At 41.1% G+C, this 14,291-nt stretch overlaps 1 protein-coding gene and 1 non-coding gene across 2 annotated transcripts; one reads left to right on the top strand and one right to left on the bottom strand.

Annotated features, from left to right (window-relative positions):
• The first annotated feature begins 6,641 nt into the window (after positions 1 to 6,641).
• On the top strand, positions 6,642 to 6,748 carry LOC127805390 (small nucleolar RNA R71). Its single transcript, XR_008024124.1, has one exon. It is a non-coding gene; the product is annotated as a small nucleolar RNA R71 (small nucleolar RNA).
• A 2,129-nt stretch (positions 6,749 to 8,877) lies between these two features.
• LOC127804894 (uncharacterized) lies at positions 8,878 to 14,176 on the bottom strand. Its single transcript, XM_052341984.1, has 7 exons — positions 13,442 to 14,176; positions 12,377 to 12,928; positions 10,862 to 12,268; positions 10,451 to 10,775; positions 10,056 to 10,317; positions 9,734 to 9,950; positions 8,878 to 9,391 (listed from the first exon to the last, which is right to left on the bottom strand). Exons 1-7 carry the CDS (start codon positions 13,556 to 13,558, stop codon positions 8,993 to 8,995), a joined length of 3,279 nt encoding a protein of 1,092 aa, XP_052197944.1. The 5' UTR covers positions 13,559 to 14,176; the 3' UTR covers positions 8,878 to 8,992.
• Positions 14,177 to 14,291: the final 115 nt, after the last annotated feature.

Genomic DNA, 14,291 nt, shown 5'->3' with positions numbered 1-14,291 from the left:
TCTCATGCGAGCTGCATGTCGGTATTGGGCAATCTGAGTATGTGACTGCCGAATAGTGTATAAATTGATCGGTGCGGGCTTCGTCTTGTCAAGCTCAGATGCGGATGTAGGTACTTTGGCTTGCTTGCATAATGCTGAGATGAGAGCGGGGAAGTAAATCCTTTTCTTATTTCCTTTGGTCAAGGCGAGGGCGACGATTTGGTGGAAAATACGCTCACCAAAATTTACTTCATATCCAGTGGTCAAGGCATAAAGAAGCTGCATCCATGGAGGGTATATCTCTGTCATGTGTGAAGATGGAGCGATGTTAGAAGATAAGATGTAATGGAACATCTTCGCCTTGAGGTTAAGCTCATTATGGAGCACCACATTGTGGCTTGGCCACACCGGTGGGATGTCTTCATTAAAGCAAAGGCGAGCCACTTGATTCCAATCTTCTAGGTCCGCGAGATCTGCCCCCGCTGGCACTTGATAGAAGTTTTGAATGATGTCGGGACTGAATGGTACCCATACCCCGCGCACATAGGTATGGAAGGCATGAACTTCCTCATCGTCATCGTCATCATCATCGTCACCTCCAAGGATGTTTTCATTGAAGTTGGCGAGGAATTCTCGAACCATGGAGGTATATATCTTGGGAGGCTTGGCACAAAATTTGAGCCACTGCTTGGCATGAATAACCTCAGAAACCCCAGTAACCGCAATGCTAGCCAAGTCAACTTCCCGCTCGCGGTGGAGAGGCCATGACTCTATCACTCGAGCTCGTTCTTCTGCTTTGGCAGTGAGGTAGATTGGATAGGGAGGCGGATCAACTCGCGGTCGCTTGGAAGTGTTTGAACTGGTTGCAACGGCTTTACCCTTATTTGCGGCTGGAGTGTAGCGGGTTTTGGGTGCCATCTTTGCTTGGGCTTGGTCCTGAAAGCACAAAATCAATCATGAGAATGAATAAGAGAAAGAATCAAATAATTCTTGGCTTGTTCGTTTTTTAGTTTTTTTTGTTTTTTTGTTTTTTTTGTTTTTTTAAGAATTAAATGTGTTGGAGAAGCCAAAGATGCCACAAGACCCCCCCCAAACTTAAGTTATTTCATTCCCTCAATTCCTAATGCAATGTGTGTGCAATTGTGTGGAGATGTGTGGTTGGGGCATTTGAACGAACACTTGGTGGGCATGCTGAGAGGACACATAGAAAATAGGGCTTAGGATCCATGAAATTTTCCCAAATAAAAGCATAGAAACAAGCAATAATTCAACCCCAACATCACCAACCACAACTTCATTACTCCCATTCACAAGCAACTCACCACCCATTTGCACAAAAACGTAGCAAATCGTGTAAACAAATGGATAATTAATTCACACATACCTTAAATGATGAAGGTGGAGGGAGTGGAGGGGGGGCTCTTGAGGGAGAGTGAGGAAAATTGGGCTGGGTGCTAGCTGGGAGAAGATGCGAAGGCGGGGGAGGGAGAAAAGGGAGAGTGAGAGCAAAATGAGGGGAGTAAAAAGCTAGGGGGGGTCGGCCTATTAAGGCCGACCCGCACAGCAGCGCAGCCGCGGCATGCATGCCGCGGCCGACCCGCTAGCCACAGCAACTTTGCTGTGGCGCGGTAAGGTCGCGGCATGCATGCCGCGGCCCGCCCGCGAGCAGCAGAAACTCTGCTGGCTCGCGCTTGCGGCCGCGGCATGCATGCCGCGGCTATGGCGCGAGCTACCCCTTTAAATTTTTTTTTTTTTTTTTTTTTTTTTTTTTTTTATTTATATAGCCTAGGCTCTAAGTGATAAACTCTCCTAACCAAGGCACTTTCTAACCTAGAACCTAACACTTTAAAACAAATGCAAAATAGAGAAAATAAAAGAAACAACAAATAAATAAAAATGAAAGGATAGAAAATTGGGTTGCCTCCCAAAAGCGCTTGTTTAGAGTCATTAGCTTGACTGTGCTGCTGCTCATTTCGGATTGCTCAATTCGGTGGATGTCTTTTCTTTGGCAAATTCCTCCCCAAGATACGGCTTGAGTCGCTGTCCATTCACCTTAAAAGTACCCTTGGTGTCGTGAGTGACATCAACAGCGCCATGTGAATAAACTTTGACAACAGTGAACGGCCCAGACCACCTTGAGCGCAACTTGCCTGGAAATAGCTTGAGACGTGAGTTGAATAATAACACTTTTTGCCCCACCTCAAATTGTTTTCTGTTTACATGCTGATCATGCCATTTCTTAGTTTTCTCCTTATATAATTTGGCATTCTCATAGGCCTCCAACCGGAACTCATCCATTTCATTTAGCTGTAGCAACCGTTTCTCACCAGCTTGCTTGAGATCAAAGTTCAGCTTCTTCATTGCCCAATATGCCCGGTGCTCTAGCTCAACAGGTAAGTGACATGCTTTGCCAAAAACGAGGCGATATGGGGACATACCAATCGGAGTTTTAAAGGCCGTTCTGTATGCCCATAATGCATCGTCCAACTTCTTAGACCAATCCTTTCGAGAAGTACTCACTGTAAGCTCAAGGATCTTCTTTATCTCCCTATTCGAAATTTCCACTTGGCCACTTGTTTGGGGGTGGTATGGCGTAGCAACTTTATGCCTTACCCCGTACTTCGCCAAAAGAGCTTCGAAATGCCGGTTACAAAAATGCTTCCCGCCATCACTGATAATGGCCCTAGGAGTTCCAAAACGAGTGAAGATGTTCGTTTTCAGAAAACTTACCACTGCTCGGCCATCGTTAGTTGGTAGTGCTACTGCTTCGACCCACTTGGAGACATAATCCACTGCCACTAGGATGTATAAATTGGAGAATGAGGATGGAAACGGCCCCATAAAGTCAATGCCCCAAACATCAAATAATTCAACCTCAAGAATGCCATGTAAGGGCATCTCGTGCTTCCTGGAGATGTTCCCCATTCTTTGGCATTTATCACATTTTTTTACCAAGGTATGAGCATCCTTAAATAGAGTTGGCCAATAAAACCCAGATTGGAGTACCTTAGCTGCTGTTTTTGTTGCTCCGAAATGTCCACCATAGGGGGAGGCATGACATTGCTCTAAGATCATCTCCATCTCATCTTCTGGAACACACCTCCGGATTACTTGATCTGCTCCTCTACGATAAAGGATGGGATCCTCCCAAAAATAGAATTTGAGCTCCGAAAAGAATTTTTTTCTTTGATGGTAATCATAATCAGGAGGTACAATGTTACTTGCAAGGTAATTGACATAGTCGGCATACCATGGTACCTCTGTTTCGCTGCTTGCTCGTTCCACTCTTAGAAGTTGCTCATCTGGAAATTTTTCATTAATATCCCCTGTTTCGGATTGATTTTGTTGCTCCAATCTTGAGAGGTGGTCGGCTACCACATTCTCACATCCTCTCTTATCTCGAATTTCCAAATCAAACTCTTGGAGAAGTAGGACCCAGCGGATTAGTCTTGGTTTTGCCTCTTTTTTTGAAAATAAATATTTCAGTGCGGCATGATCAGTATAAACAATCACCTTTGAACCAATGAGGTATGATCGAAATTTTTCGAAAGCAAAGACCACCGCTAATAGCTCTTTTTCTGTTGTGGCATAGTTCATTTGGGCATCATTGAGAGTCCGACTTGCATAGTAAATCACATGTACGACCTTGTCCCTTCGTTGTCCCAACACTGCCCCAACTGCATAGTCACTAGCATCACACATTAATTCGAACGGCATGTTCCAATCTGGTGCCACAATAATAGGTGCGGAAATTAACTTTTCCTTTAGAGTGGTAAATGATTTTAGGCACTCCTCAGAAAATGTAAATTTTACATCCTTCTCCAACAAGTTGCATAAAGGTTTTGTAATCTTGGAGAAATCCTTAATAAATCGTCTATAAAAACCGGCATGTCCCAAAAAACTGCGGATACCCTTGACGGATGTGGGTGGAGGAAGCTTCTCAATCACTTGAATTTTTGCCTTGTCAACTTCAATACCCCTAACTGAAATTCGGTGTCCCAATACAATTCCCTCTTGGACCATGAAGTGACATTTCTCCCAATTGAGCACCAAGTTTGTTTCTTCACAACGCTTCAAAACAAGTGTCAAGTTTTTTTAAGCATTCGTCATATGAAGAACCAAAGACTGAAAAATCATCCATGAACACTTCAATAAATCTTTCTACCATATCAGAGAAGATTGACATCATACACCGCTGAAAAGTGGCAGGGGCATTGCACAAACCAAACGGCATCCGTCGGTAGGCGAATGTACCATATGGACAAGTGAACGTTGTCTTCTCTTGGTCTTCTGGAGCTATTGGAATTTGATTGTATCCCGAATAGCCATCAAGGAAACAATAGTGGGAATGACCTGCTAAGCGCTCCAACATTTGATCAATGAATGGTAGGGGAAAATGATCTTTTCGTGTTGCATCATTCAACTTACGATAGTCAATGCAAACCCGCCATCCGGTAATAGGTCGAACTGGAATGAGCTCATTATTTTCGTTCTTTTCCACTGTAATACCTCCCTTCTTAGGCACCACTTGAACCGGACTAACCCAAGCACTATCTGAGATAGAGTAGATAATTCCAGCATCTAGTAACTTCAGTACTTCAGCTCTAACCACTTCTTGTAGATGAGGATTTAGCCGTCGCTGATGTTGTACTACCGGCTTGTAAGTGTCTTCCATTAATATCTTGTGCATGCAAAGAGATGGGCTAATACCTTTTATATCAGCTATAGTCCATCCAAGAGCTGATTTATGTTCCCGAAGCACCCGGAGTAACTTTTCCTCTTCTTCTTGGTTAATGGACTTAGCAATGATAACTGGAAGAGTAGAGGACTCACCCAAATAGGCATACCGAAGATGGGATGGCAGCTGCTTTAGCTCTAATTTCGGAGCTTGTTGAATGGAAGGTAAAGGTCGTGGAGGTCCCGTGCCCAATGCTTTGTACTGCTTTCCCTTTTGAATAAGTTCAGATCTTTGCAAATATTTGACACATTCTTCAATCGTAGCCGAGTCGGTATCTTCAACTTGTGAGTGCATCACACATGCTTCCCAAGGATCTGATGGTTGATTCAAAGCGAATGTATTTTCTATCTCTTTGTCCAAAGTATCAATCTGAAAACAAGAATCTGAAGCCGTAGGAAATTTCAGTGCTTCAAACACATTAAAAGTGATTTGCTCATCATTCAGCCTTAACATGAGTTTTCCTTTTTGCACATCAATAAGAGCTCGTCCAGTAGCTAGAAAAGGTCGCCCCAAAATAAGGGGAATATCCCTATCTTCAGCCATATCCAAAATAATGAAATCTGCTGGAAATATAAACTTGTCCACTTTTACCAAGATATCTTCAACAATTCCACGTGGATGTTTCACGGACCGATCCGCTAGCTGCAATGACACCCTTGTAGGTTTTGCTTCACCTAAACCAAGCTTTTGAAAGATAGAGAATGGCATCAAATTAATGCTAGCACCCAAATCACATAAGGATCGTTCAAAATATAAGCTGCCAATGGTGCACGGGATGGTGAAACTCCCTGGGTCTTTCAACTTTGGTGGCAATTTATTTTGTAAAATGGCACTACACTCCTCTGTTAGCATCACGGTTTCATGCTCCTCAAGCTTCCTCTTGTTTGATAGAATCTCCTTCATAAATTTTGCATAGCTGGGCATTTGAGACAGAGCTTCAGCAAATGGGATATTGATATGTAGCCTCTTGAACACCTCCAAAAATTTCTCAAATTGTTTATCCAACTTGTGCTTGCGCAATCTTTGAGGAAATGGAATTGGTGGAACATAAGGCTTGATTGGTGATGAAACCACTTTTTCTTGTTCAGCTATATCTTCGGGCTCCTTATTCTCAGTTGCTATCTTCTTTTCGGCATCATTTTTCTTTTCCACACTTGGTCTTTTAACATGGATTTCCGGGAGTTGCACTCCACTCCTTGTAGTGATTGCATTTGCTTGCTCCTTAGGATTAACTTCAGTATTGCTTGGCCATGTGCCTTGTTGTCTCTCAGTAAGAATTTTAGCTAACTGCCCAATTTGAGTCTCTATATTTTTTATGGCTGCATCGGTCCGCTCACTTCGTTCTTGAAGTTTTGAAATTGCTTCTTCCCATCCTCCTTTTTCTTCATGTGGTCTTCCTTGTTTTGGTGGGTTTTGAACTCCCTGATTGTTGCCATATGAAAAATTAGGATGGTTTCTCCAGCTGGGATTGTATGTTGAAGAATATGGATTATTTTGTGGACGCTGAAAATTTTGTTGACGTGGGAAATTTTGCGCATAAGCAGCCTGCTCTGTGAGTGAATGATCCCTAACGGTCAATGGGCATTCGGATGACAGATGGTTTGCCCCACAAGTTACACAAACTGGAAGAGATCCTTGCACCATGTTAACTGATGGAGAGTATTTTAAGTTTTCCATCTGTTTTGAAAGAGCATCAATCTTGGCCAACATCAATGTATTCATATCCACTTCGTGTACTCCAGCTGCTCTCCTATTTGAACTTCTATCCGGCCACATTACAAATTGTTCACTCATTGTTTCATAAAGATCATGTAACTCTCCAGCCGATTTGTTTCTAATAGAACCTCCTGCTGTAGAATCAACCGTCGAACGGCTGTAAGGAGTTAACCCGGCATAGAAATAGTGATTTTGAGCTGGTAAAGAAAACCCATGATTTGGACACTTCCTTAGCAATTCTTTGTACCGTTCCCATGCTTCATGAAAGTTCTCAATTTCAGCTTGCTGGAAAGTCGAAATTTCATGCTTTAATTTGCTGATCTTGGCTGGTGGAAAATATTTAAGTGTGAACTTGTGAACCAAATCAGCCCATGTAGTGATGCTACCAGGTGATAGTGAATCCAACCACTCCCGAGCTTTGTCTTTCAAAGTATGAGGAAAAAGTCGCATCCTCATTGCTTCTTCGTTGATCCCTTGATACTTAAAGTTGCCACAATACTCTAGAAACCGAGAGAGATGGTAGTGTGGATTTTCATCACTTCTCCCATAGAATGGAATGTTGTTGGAGAACAAATTTATCACATCTGGTCTCAACTGGAAGTTATCGTGCCCATATGGAGGATAAACTATGCTCGACCGGTTCTCAACGACTGGAGGCATCATGAAATCCCCCATCAAGATATCTCTCTCATTGATCTCAACAGTACGCTCCACTTGAACAAGCTGATTTTCATTGTCGGCCATAATGCCTTGCTGTTGTTCCCTTTTTGCTCTTTGTTCACGACGCCTTTGATGAAAGGTTTGTTCAATCTCTGGATCAAACTCGACAAGATCAAGACGTTCTGAACGCCGCATGCACTATTTCAATCCTAACACAGCAAAAATTGAAATAATTCAGCGTCAAGAATAAGGAAAGCAACACAAGTGTTAAAGGTAATCTTAACTAAAATAGAAATCAAAAGAACTAATCCCCGGCAACGGCGCCAAAAACTTGTTCGCCTTTTTCTTTCCCGCAAGTGTACGGAATCGCAACAAGTAATATAATGATGAATCAAGTATCGTTCCCACGAGGATTAGCTTTTAATCCCTACTTTAACCAATATTAACTTTAATAAGTCACACACAATTAAAAGAATAATCAATAGAAGTTTTATATAAGTTAAAACTAACTCACCAAAAAGAAAACACAAAATAACTCTTTAGGTTTTAAATATAGAAATCTAATGCACTAGGGTTCATGAATCCACCTTAGTTCTATAATTGGTTTAATCTTCCAGTGATTGGGTTTTATAATTCTTGTTTTGAACTGAAAATCGATAATCCTAAGTTAATCAAAAGCCTCTCTCGATGGTCAATCGAATCTATGCTCACATATGAGATTAATTATCTCTAATTAATCTGCAAATATACAAACATGCATTTATCCACAATGATTATCAAAAATAAGATTTCACAAGGCATAACGGTATCTCTACCTATTATCGAACCTTATGTCATTTATTACCAAGTGCTAATCTATATTGAATCTCTCGAAAGCAATATAAATCACAAACACATTCTAATGGCGGCCAAGCATCAAAACGGAATTAATGCATAATAAACGATCAACTCAAAAGACAAGAATAAAATAAAACCCAAATACTTTTAATTAAACCATCATTGAACTAGGTTTCATCAATCACCCTAGCCACAAAATACTTAGCCTAACATAGTTTCAACCAACGAAAGAATAATAAAAACGGAGTTCATGATGTTATAAAGAAGAAAGAACAGAAAAATAAAACCAAAAACCGAAGATCTTCAAGAAAATCTTCTCTTTTTGCCTCGACTTGCCGTCTTCTCCCTCTTCCAAAAGCTCCTTAATCTTTCTTAAATCAGCCTTTATATAGTTCTCTTTAGGTTATCAAAGTCCTACCCCTTGAAGGAGTCCATCTCTCTTTTATTTGGGCTGAAACGGGCTTAAAACGAGCTTAAACCGAAGCTTTGAACCTTACCGCGGTCCTACCGCGGTATGCTTGTTGCTGCAGACCCGTGAGCTCCAGAAAATAATTCCTAAAGCGGTCCTAAAGCGGTATGCATACCGCTGTAAGACCGTGAGCTCCAGAGACTAAGTCTTATAGCGGTGCTACAGCGGTATGCATACCGCTATAAGCCCGCTAGCCTTCTTCTTTGGTCTCTTGCTTTATCATCTTCAACTTCTTGTTTTTGATACTCTTTTGCTTCTTTTTAATTCGAAACTCGACCATGCCTCCAAGCTTCATTTCACTCCCATCATGCACAAAAAATTACTCTTTTTGCTCCATGTCCGCTTTAACACATGCTCCACATCTACATAACCATATATAGAACCAAATCAAGTAGAAATCATGCCCATTGAATGTATAAATGCTAAGTTTATAGACCAAAATAAGTGTATAAAAGACACTTATCACTGATCTCACACGCTCAGTGAAGCTACTTTGCTTTCCAAGAAGCTTATGAAGGCGCTCAAGCTGACCGGCCATGTCATTGGCAGTGCCAAGTTCCTGTGGCATATATATGATCAAAGAAACATCCCCATTATGACCAATAATGAAGAATGAAGAATGCAAAAGCATGCACATACCCTTCGAGTCTTTCGTATTTGCATTGGTTGATAGTTTTAGCAGAATAGCTCTCAAATTCGGCGGCAAGGCGCATGGTTAGTTTTGGTATCTCAACAAATGGAATAACATCCCAGATTTTCAGAACCTGGACATCTTCAGAATTTTCCGTCATGATGTCCACGCTCCATGCAATACTGAGAAATCCATCGACTATATAAATTTGGCATACAGCACCATTCTTGTTGACAATTCTGCTATACCCATTCAGTCTCCAGCCACCTGAAAGCTTTTCTAGAAGAGAAAGTACTTGCTTTCGGAATTCGGTGTTCTGGATCCCGGCCATGGATTTTATAAAATCATCACTGAAGCATACCTGTGGGATAAACAATAAAGGTGATGCTTACTCGGTCATTGCTTGCCTTGATATGAAGATAGCTTGCCAGGGTATGCATAAACTCACAAAAGCATATACCACGATTGATTAGAATTAACATAGACAACGTCATGAACACCGTAAGATTAGGCAGAAGGCATAAATGCATAATATCCTCGTTATTTCTAAGCACCTAGATCCAGAATTCTTGAAGAAGATCTACCAATAAAAGGTTTAATTGAAATTGCTGTCGTAAGCAGGATTCATTGCGTACAATGGGTGGAAAACTTTTACGTGTGAAATTTAGAATGGTTAAGGAGGAATTTGAGGAAGGAAACATACCTTCCACCTTGCATTACAGAACAATATGGAGTCCGGTTTGAGTAGCGCATCAAGTTGATTAAGCTCTAGTAAGGCACCCGCAACAGCTAGAGCCAAGTTCTTGTCATCACTAGCGTCGTAGAAACATTCGCGTGCCTTAGCATCTTGGACTAGTCTCCCCCAAACAGAGCCGCTGTTAACTAGAGTAGCACCATTCCCCACTATCCATAGGCAATGCCTGCACCAAGATAATGCTTTTTTAGATCATATAGTCAGGCCGCTCACAAACATTGATAAAATCATGGGGGATGTTGTCCACTTTTCTGCGTTACTAAAGCAATACCTTGCTCGAGTAAGAGCCACGTTTGTTCTTTGAGAATTGGAAAGGAAGCCCACCGATCCTTGGACGTTACATCTGACAGTAGAGATGATTATCACGTCTTCCTCACCACCTTGAAAACCATCAACAGATCTCGCACTCACAGAGAAGCCACTGCTGCTGTCTCTGTCATATGTCTTCCCAAGTTTTTCTTGAAGTGCAAATGCTTGGGCTTTGTAAGGGGATATGCAACCCACACTTAACTTCTGTTTTGAGGCTACAGATTCTACGGAGGGGAAAAAATGACCATAAATCATGTGCTCTAATCATAATTCAGACATCAAGTGAACTCGGGACATTCAACCTTTTTTTTTTTCGTAAGATAATGGAACTTCAACTTTTTACTAACATAGTATTACCTTTACAGAGCATTGCAACAATCTCCATAACGACAGCTACTTCGATGATGTTTTTAGTACTATGCCTGTTATCAATCCCCTCTTTGCCATTTGTTACGTTGATAAAAGAGTAGGGGCCGAACATCTTCCCTTGAAGGAAGCGCTTCTCATATGCTTTCTGCTTAACTGTAGGTGCATCCAAAATCTTTTTGTTGTAGAACTCCCTATTTGGAAATAAGCTTATAGATGGATGCATTCTGTACTGAACTTCCAGAAGATGTTTTCTCTGACCCAATGCTACCAGTCTCTCGAACAAGCTTCTTCCAAATTCAGCGTTCTCACATATCTAAAGATAACAAAATTTTTAGTTTAAACAATAAATAAAACTTTCAAAGATCAACAAGACATGAAAGTTAGGATAACATAACATACCCTGCTTTGGACCATTGCTGGAAGTTGTCGTTCATCCCCTATCAGTACAGCATGGTGGAGACCGGGAAGCTGCAAAGGAATGGTGGATTCACATTCTTTGAGCTGGGCTGCTTCATCGATAATCAGCATTTCCAGTGGTGTCTGTCCTTCCATGTACAATTTTGCACAGCTTGAGGCAGTGCAAAATATCAAGCACGCATTTTGTAAGCAAAAGCTTCGAATTTGACTATAGTCAGAAAAACTTGGAAGTGATAACGCTTGACTAAGAATTTCAAGTATTTCAACGCACTCTGTCTTGGCTAAAGTCAACTCTAAAAATCCCTTTTTCTTGTTCCATACACCTTGAACTCCATTGAGAACTTCTCTTAAACAATCAATTGCTGTACCACTGGCATGCAGCAACATTCGAATTGAGTTTAGCAGATCAAGAGCTCTGATCATCTTCTTTACTTGTTCCACGGAAAGGCATGACGTTGGCAAATGAGTGTACAAATTTGGAATAAGAAATTGCAGCCGATTGTTAATAAATTTAAATCTCTGTAACACGAACTCTTCAAATGTCAAAAGATCGCCAGACTTATTGTTTTCTTCATTGTTTTCCCTACCCTGCGTGGACATAGCTTTATTCGCTCCTTTATCACTTTTCACTTGGTTATGAGAAGGCTCCTTCAGGTGCTGTTTTTTCTTCTTCTTCTTCTTCTGTTCCTTCCTGTTTTCCTGCAAGGTTTCAACAATTGACCTCATGATTTTCTTTCTACGTGTCTCTTTGAAGTCTTTATCATTGATATCGTCCCCTTCCTCTTGATTTCTCTTTACCTCCCCTTCTCCCTCTTTATCCTCTTCCTCATTCTCATCATCATTATTAGATTTTTCCAAATACAAACGGTATTGATGCTCAGGGTCTTTAAGCAGGCTTATCATAGACCCTAGAGTACTTTTCCAGCCAGTTGATGGAGCAAAACAATGGGAGAGACCAACAATACGGTAATCAAGATACACATCAAACAGGTCTTCATGATTATCAATCTTCATTCGCTCCCCGTTACCAAATAAAACGATATCTCCCAATCCATAAGAATCATACTCAAGAGCATCCTCAACCAAACCAACAAGCCGTTTTGCAACCCCCAACACTGCAATGTTTGTCGGAGCACAAGTCAAGGTTCTGCATCCCTTCTTCCACAGTGCAAACAATAGTGAGCTGACTGTCTTTGTCTTCCCAGTCCCTGGAGGTCCCCATATTAGTTTAACTGTATTCTGATGACGACATTCACTTGCAGCCACACCCTCTAAAACTGCAGCCGTTTGAGAAGGATTCAGCATAGAAGATCCTACGGCATTATATGCATTGGTTACAGCTCCACTCTTGTTCTCTTGAGAGATGCAATCGCTACAATTGCTTCCGACCTGGAAGAATTTAGACAGGGGAAAGTTGTGAATCTAAACATATAACCTATACTAATTATAAACACAGAGTAATTGGGGAGATGTGGAATAATGGACTGTGATTCTTACTGTAGAATCAAATTGCATGACCCTTTTGATGATGTTCATGTTCCCTCCAGCCAGCCCCGAGTTCAATGCCTGCCACATACGATTATTTGTTGTCATGTTTGTCAGATAAACGACGAAAAGACTTTTCTCCTTCGCCGTCTTATCCTCTTGCTCATCTGCAACAAACGCGATAGGCTTCGATGACAATATCGTCATTTCAGGGTGGTCATCGTTCATCGTCGTAACCAAACCGAGAAGATAAGGCATTTGAGGCCTGTTCAGATCATTAATGCATTTTGGTTTCACGTCTGTCAGGGCAATGAGGTCTCCAACCTCAGGCTCATACATTCCTTCAACATTTGCAATTTCCCTTAGTTCCTTCATCAAAATTCTGTAGGACAATTCCTTGGGGTAATCCTTTGCTTTTCCCACTGAAATTATTTCGCGGGTAGGTGCTCGGGCCACTGTTTGGATGTTAGAGTGCAAATCTGCTCGGGTTTCCTCGATAAGTGGATAGATGAACGACCTCAAATACTGACCAGTCGATGAAAATGTCATCGGAATTTGCTCAACCTGTCAAAAGATTCAGGTATGGTGGAGAGAAAAATGCTAGTTAGCACAGCCAACACTTGAATTCAACAGGAAAACGAATCTGAATCAGAAAAGTTGATGCAGAGAAGAATAGCTCTGATCTGATGCATCCCAAAATTTTAAATGAGAAATTTCACAAGAAACTAACAAGATTATCAATTTTGGGTGGTCAAATGGAGTCCAGATGGCTCTGTTTCATAGTATTAATTGAAAGATGATCAGCTCGAGCTTAAAGTATTAATCTCCATATCTAAGTTTCTTTTTTCCAGATTGTTGATCACCATTGTCAATCGTCACTCTAATCATATCAAATCTCTGTGAAAACAGACAAAACTCTAGAAACTAGATTTGGCTATAAATGGAGGTAAAATCCAGCATATTATACACAGAAAGAAACAGAATACGAAGACACAAATATACACATCCATGAAGAAGCACATCTAGCGTTGGGCGTCATCAATACGCAGATAAAGAAGAGAAAATATATATTCGAACCTTGGCCTTGTAGAGATTTTTGTTGAAAACATCAGCAAGTGACCAAGAAAACACCAAATCTATCAGCTTTTTCCCCTTCAGTTCATCCTCCTTCACATTTCTGCTACTGCTTGCCATCCTATTTTGATTTTCTATCAACTTTTTCCCCTTCAGTTCATACTTCTTCACATTACTACTGTTAGTCTGCTATTTGCCATCATATTTTGATTTTCTACTCTTTCTCTTTCCGAAACTATCGAATCCAATGAGAAACCCACGTTAGTCCAATCTCAGACGCAACAAACCTCAAAAACCCACAAAAGTTTTGTCAGTATTTTTGTCGAGAGAGAGAGAATAAAGAGAAGAAGAAAACCGGAGGCAAGAACGTAAGGATGAAGGAAGAAGCGAATCAGTGGCCTTGGCAATGAAGATTGAAAGAGCTGCCATATTGTATCGCATAAGGGGCATCATAAAAGTGAAATCCGTACGATTCTGGAACCAAGATAGCGTTGGAACATTGGAAATGAAAAGGAAAGGAAAAGGAAATTTGAAATGGTTTACTCCAAGTCAATACAAGTAACGCGCCAGCTTCTCTTAGCCTGCAAGGAAAAGGATTTCCCAAGAGAGAGAGAGAATGTACAGGATGACAGTTGAAGAAGACAGAGAATCCCCAAAACGCCGGCATATCATTGATTGATTCTTGGAGAGGGAAGCGAAGACGATCGTAATTAATGCCAAGAATGTGAAAATGTGAAAGCAGACTGCGACGAAGGCCGATGATTGCAGGGACCAACAACGAAAGAAGCTTTCTGTTCGCAGGAAGTAAACAAGCCGACATCTTCTTTTTTTCTTTTTAAATTACATTGGTTGA

Source organism: Diospyros lotus, chromosome 6 (assembly GCF_014633365.1).
Source record: "Diospyros lotus cultivar Yz01 chromosome 6, ASM1463336v1, whole genome shotgun sequence".
Taxonomy (NCBI): domain Eukaryota; kingdom Viridiplantae; phylum Streptophyta; class Magnoliopsida; order Ericales; family Ebenaceae; genus Diospyros; species Diospyros lotus.
Note: the sequence above shows the minus strand (reverse complement) of the source record. Positions and strands in the feature narration are given on the sequence as shown.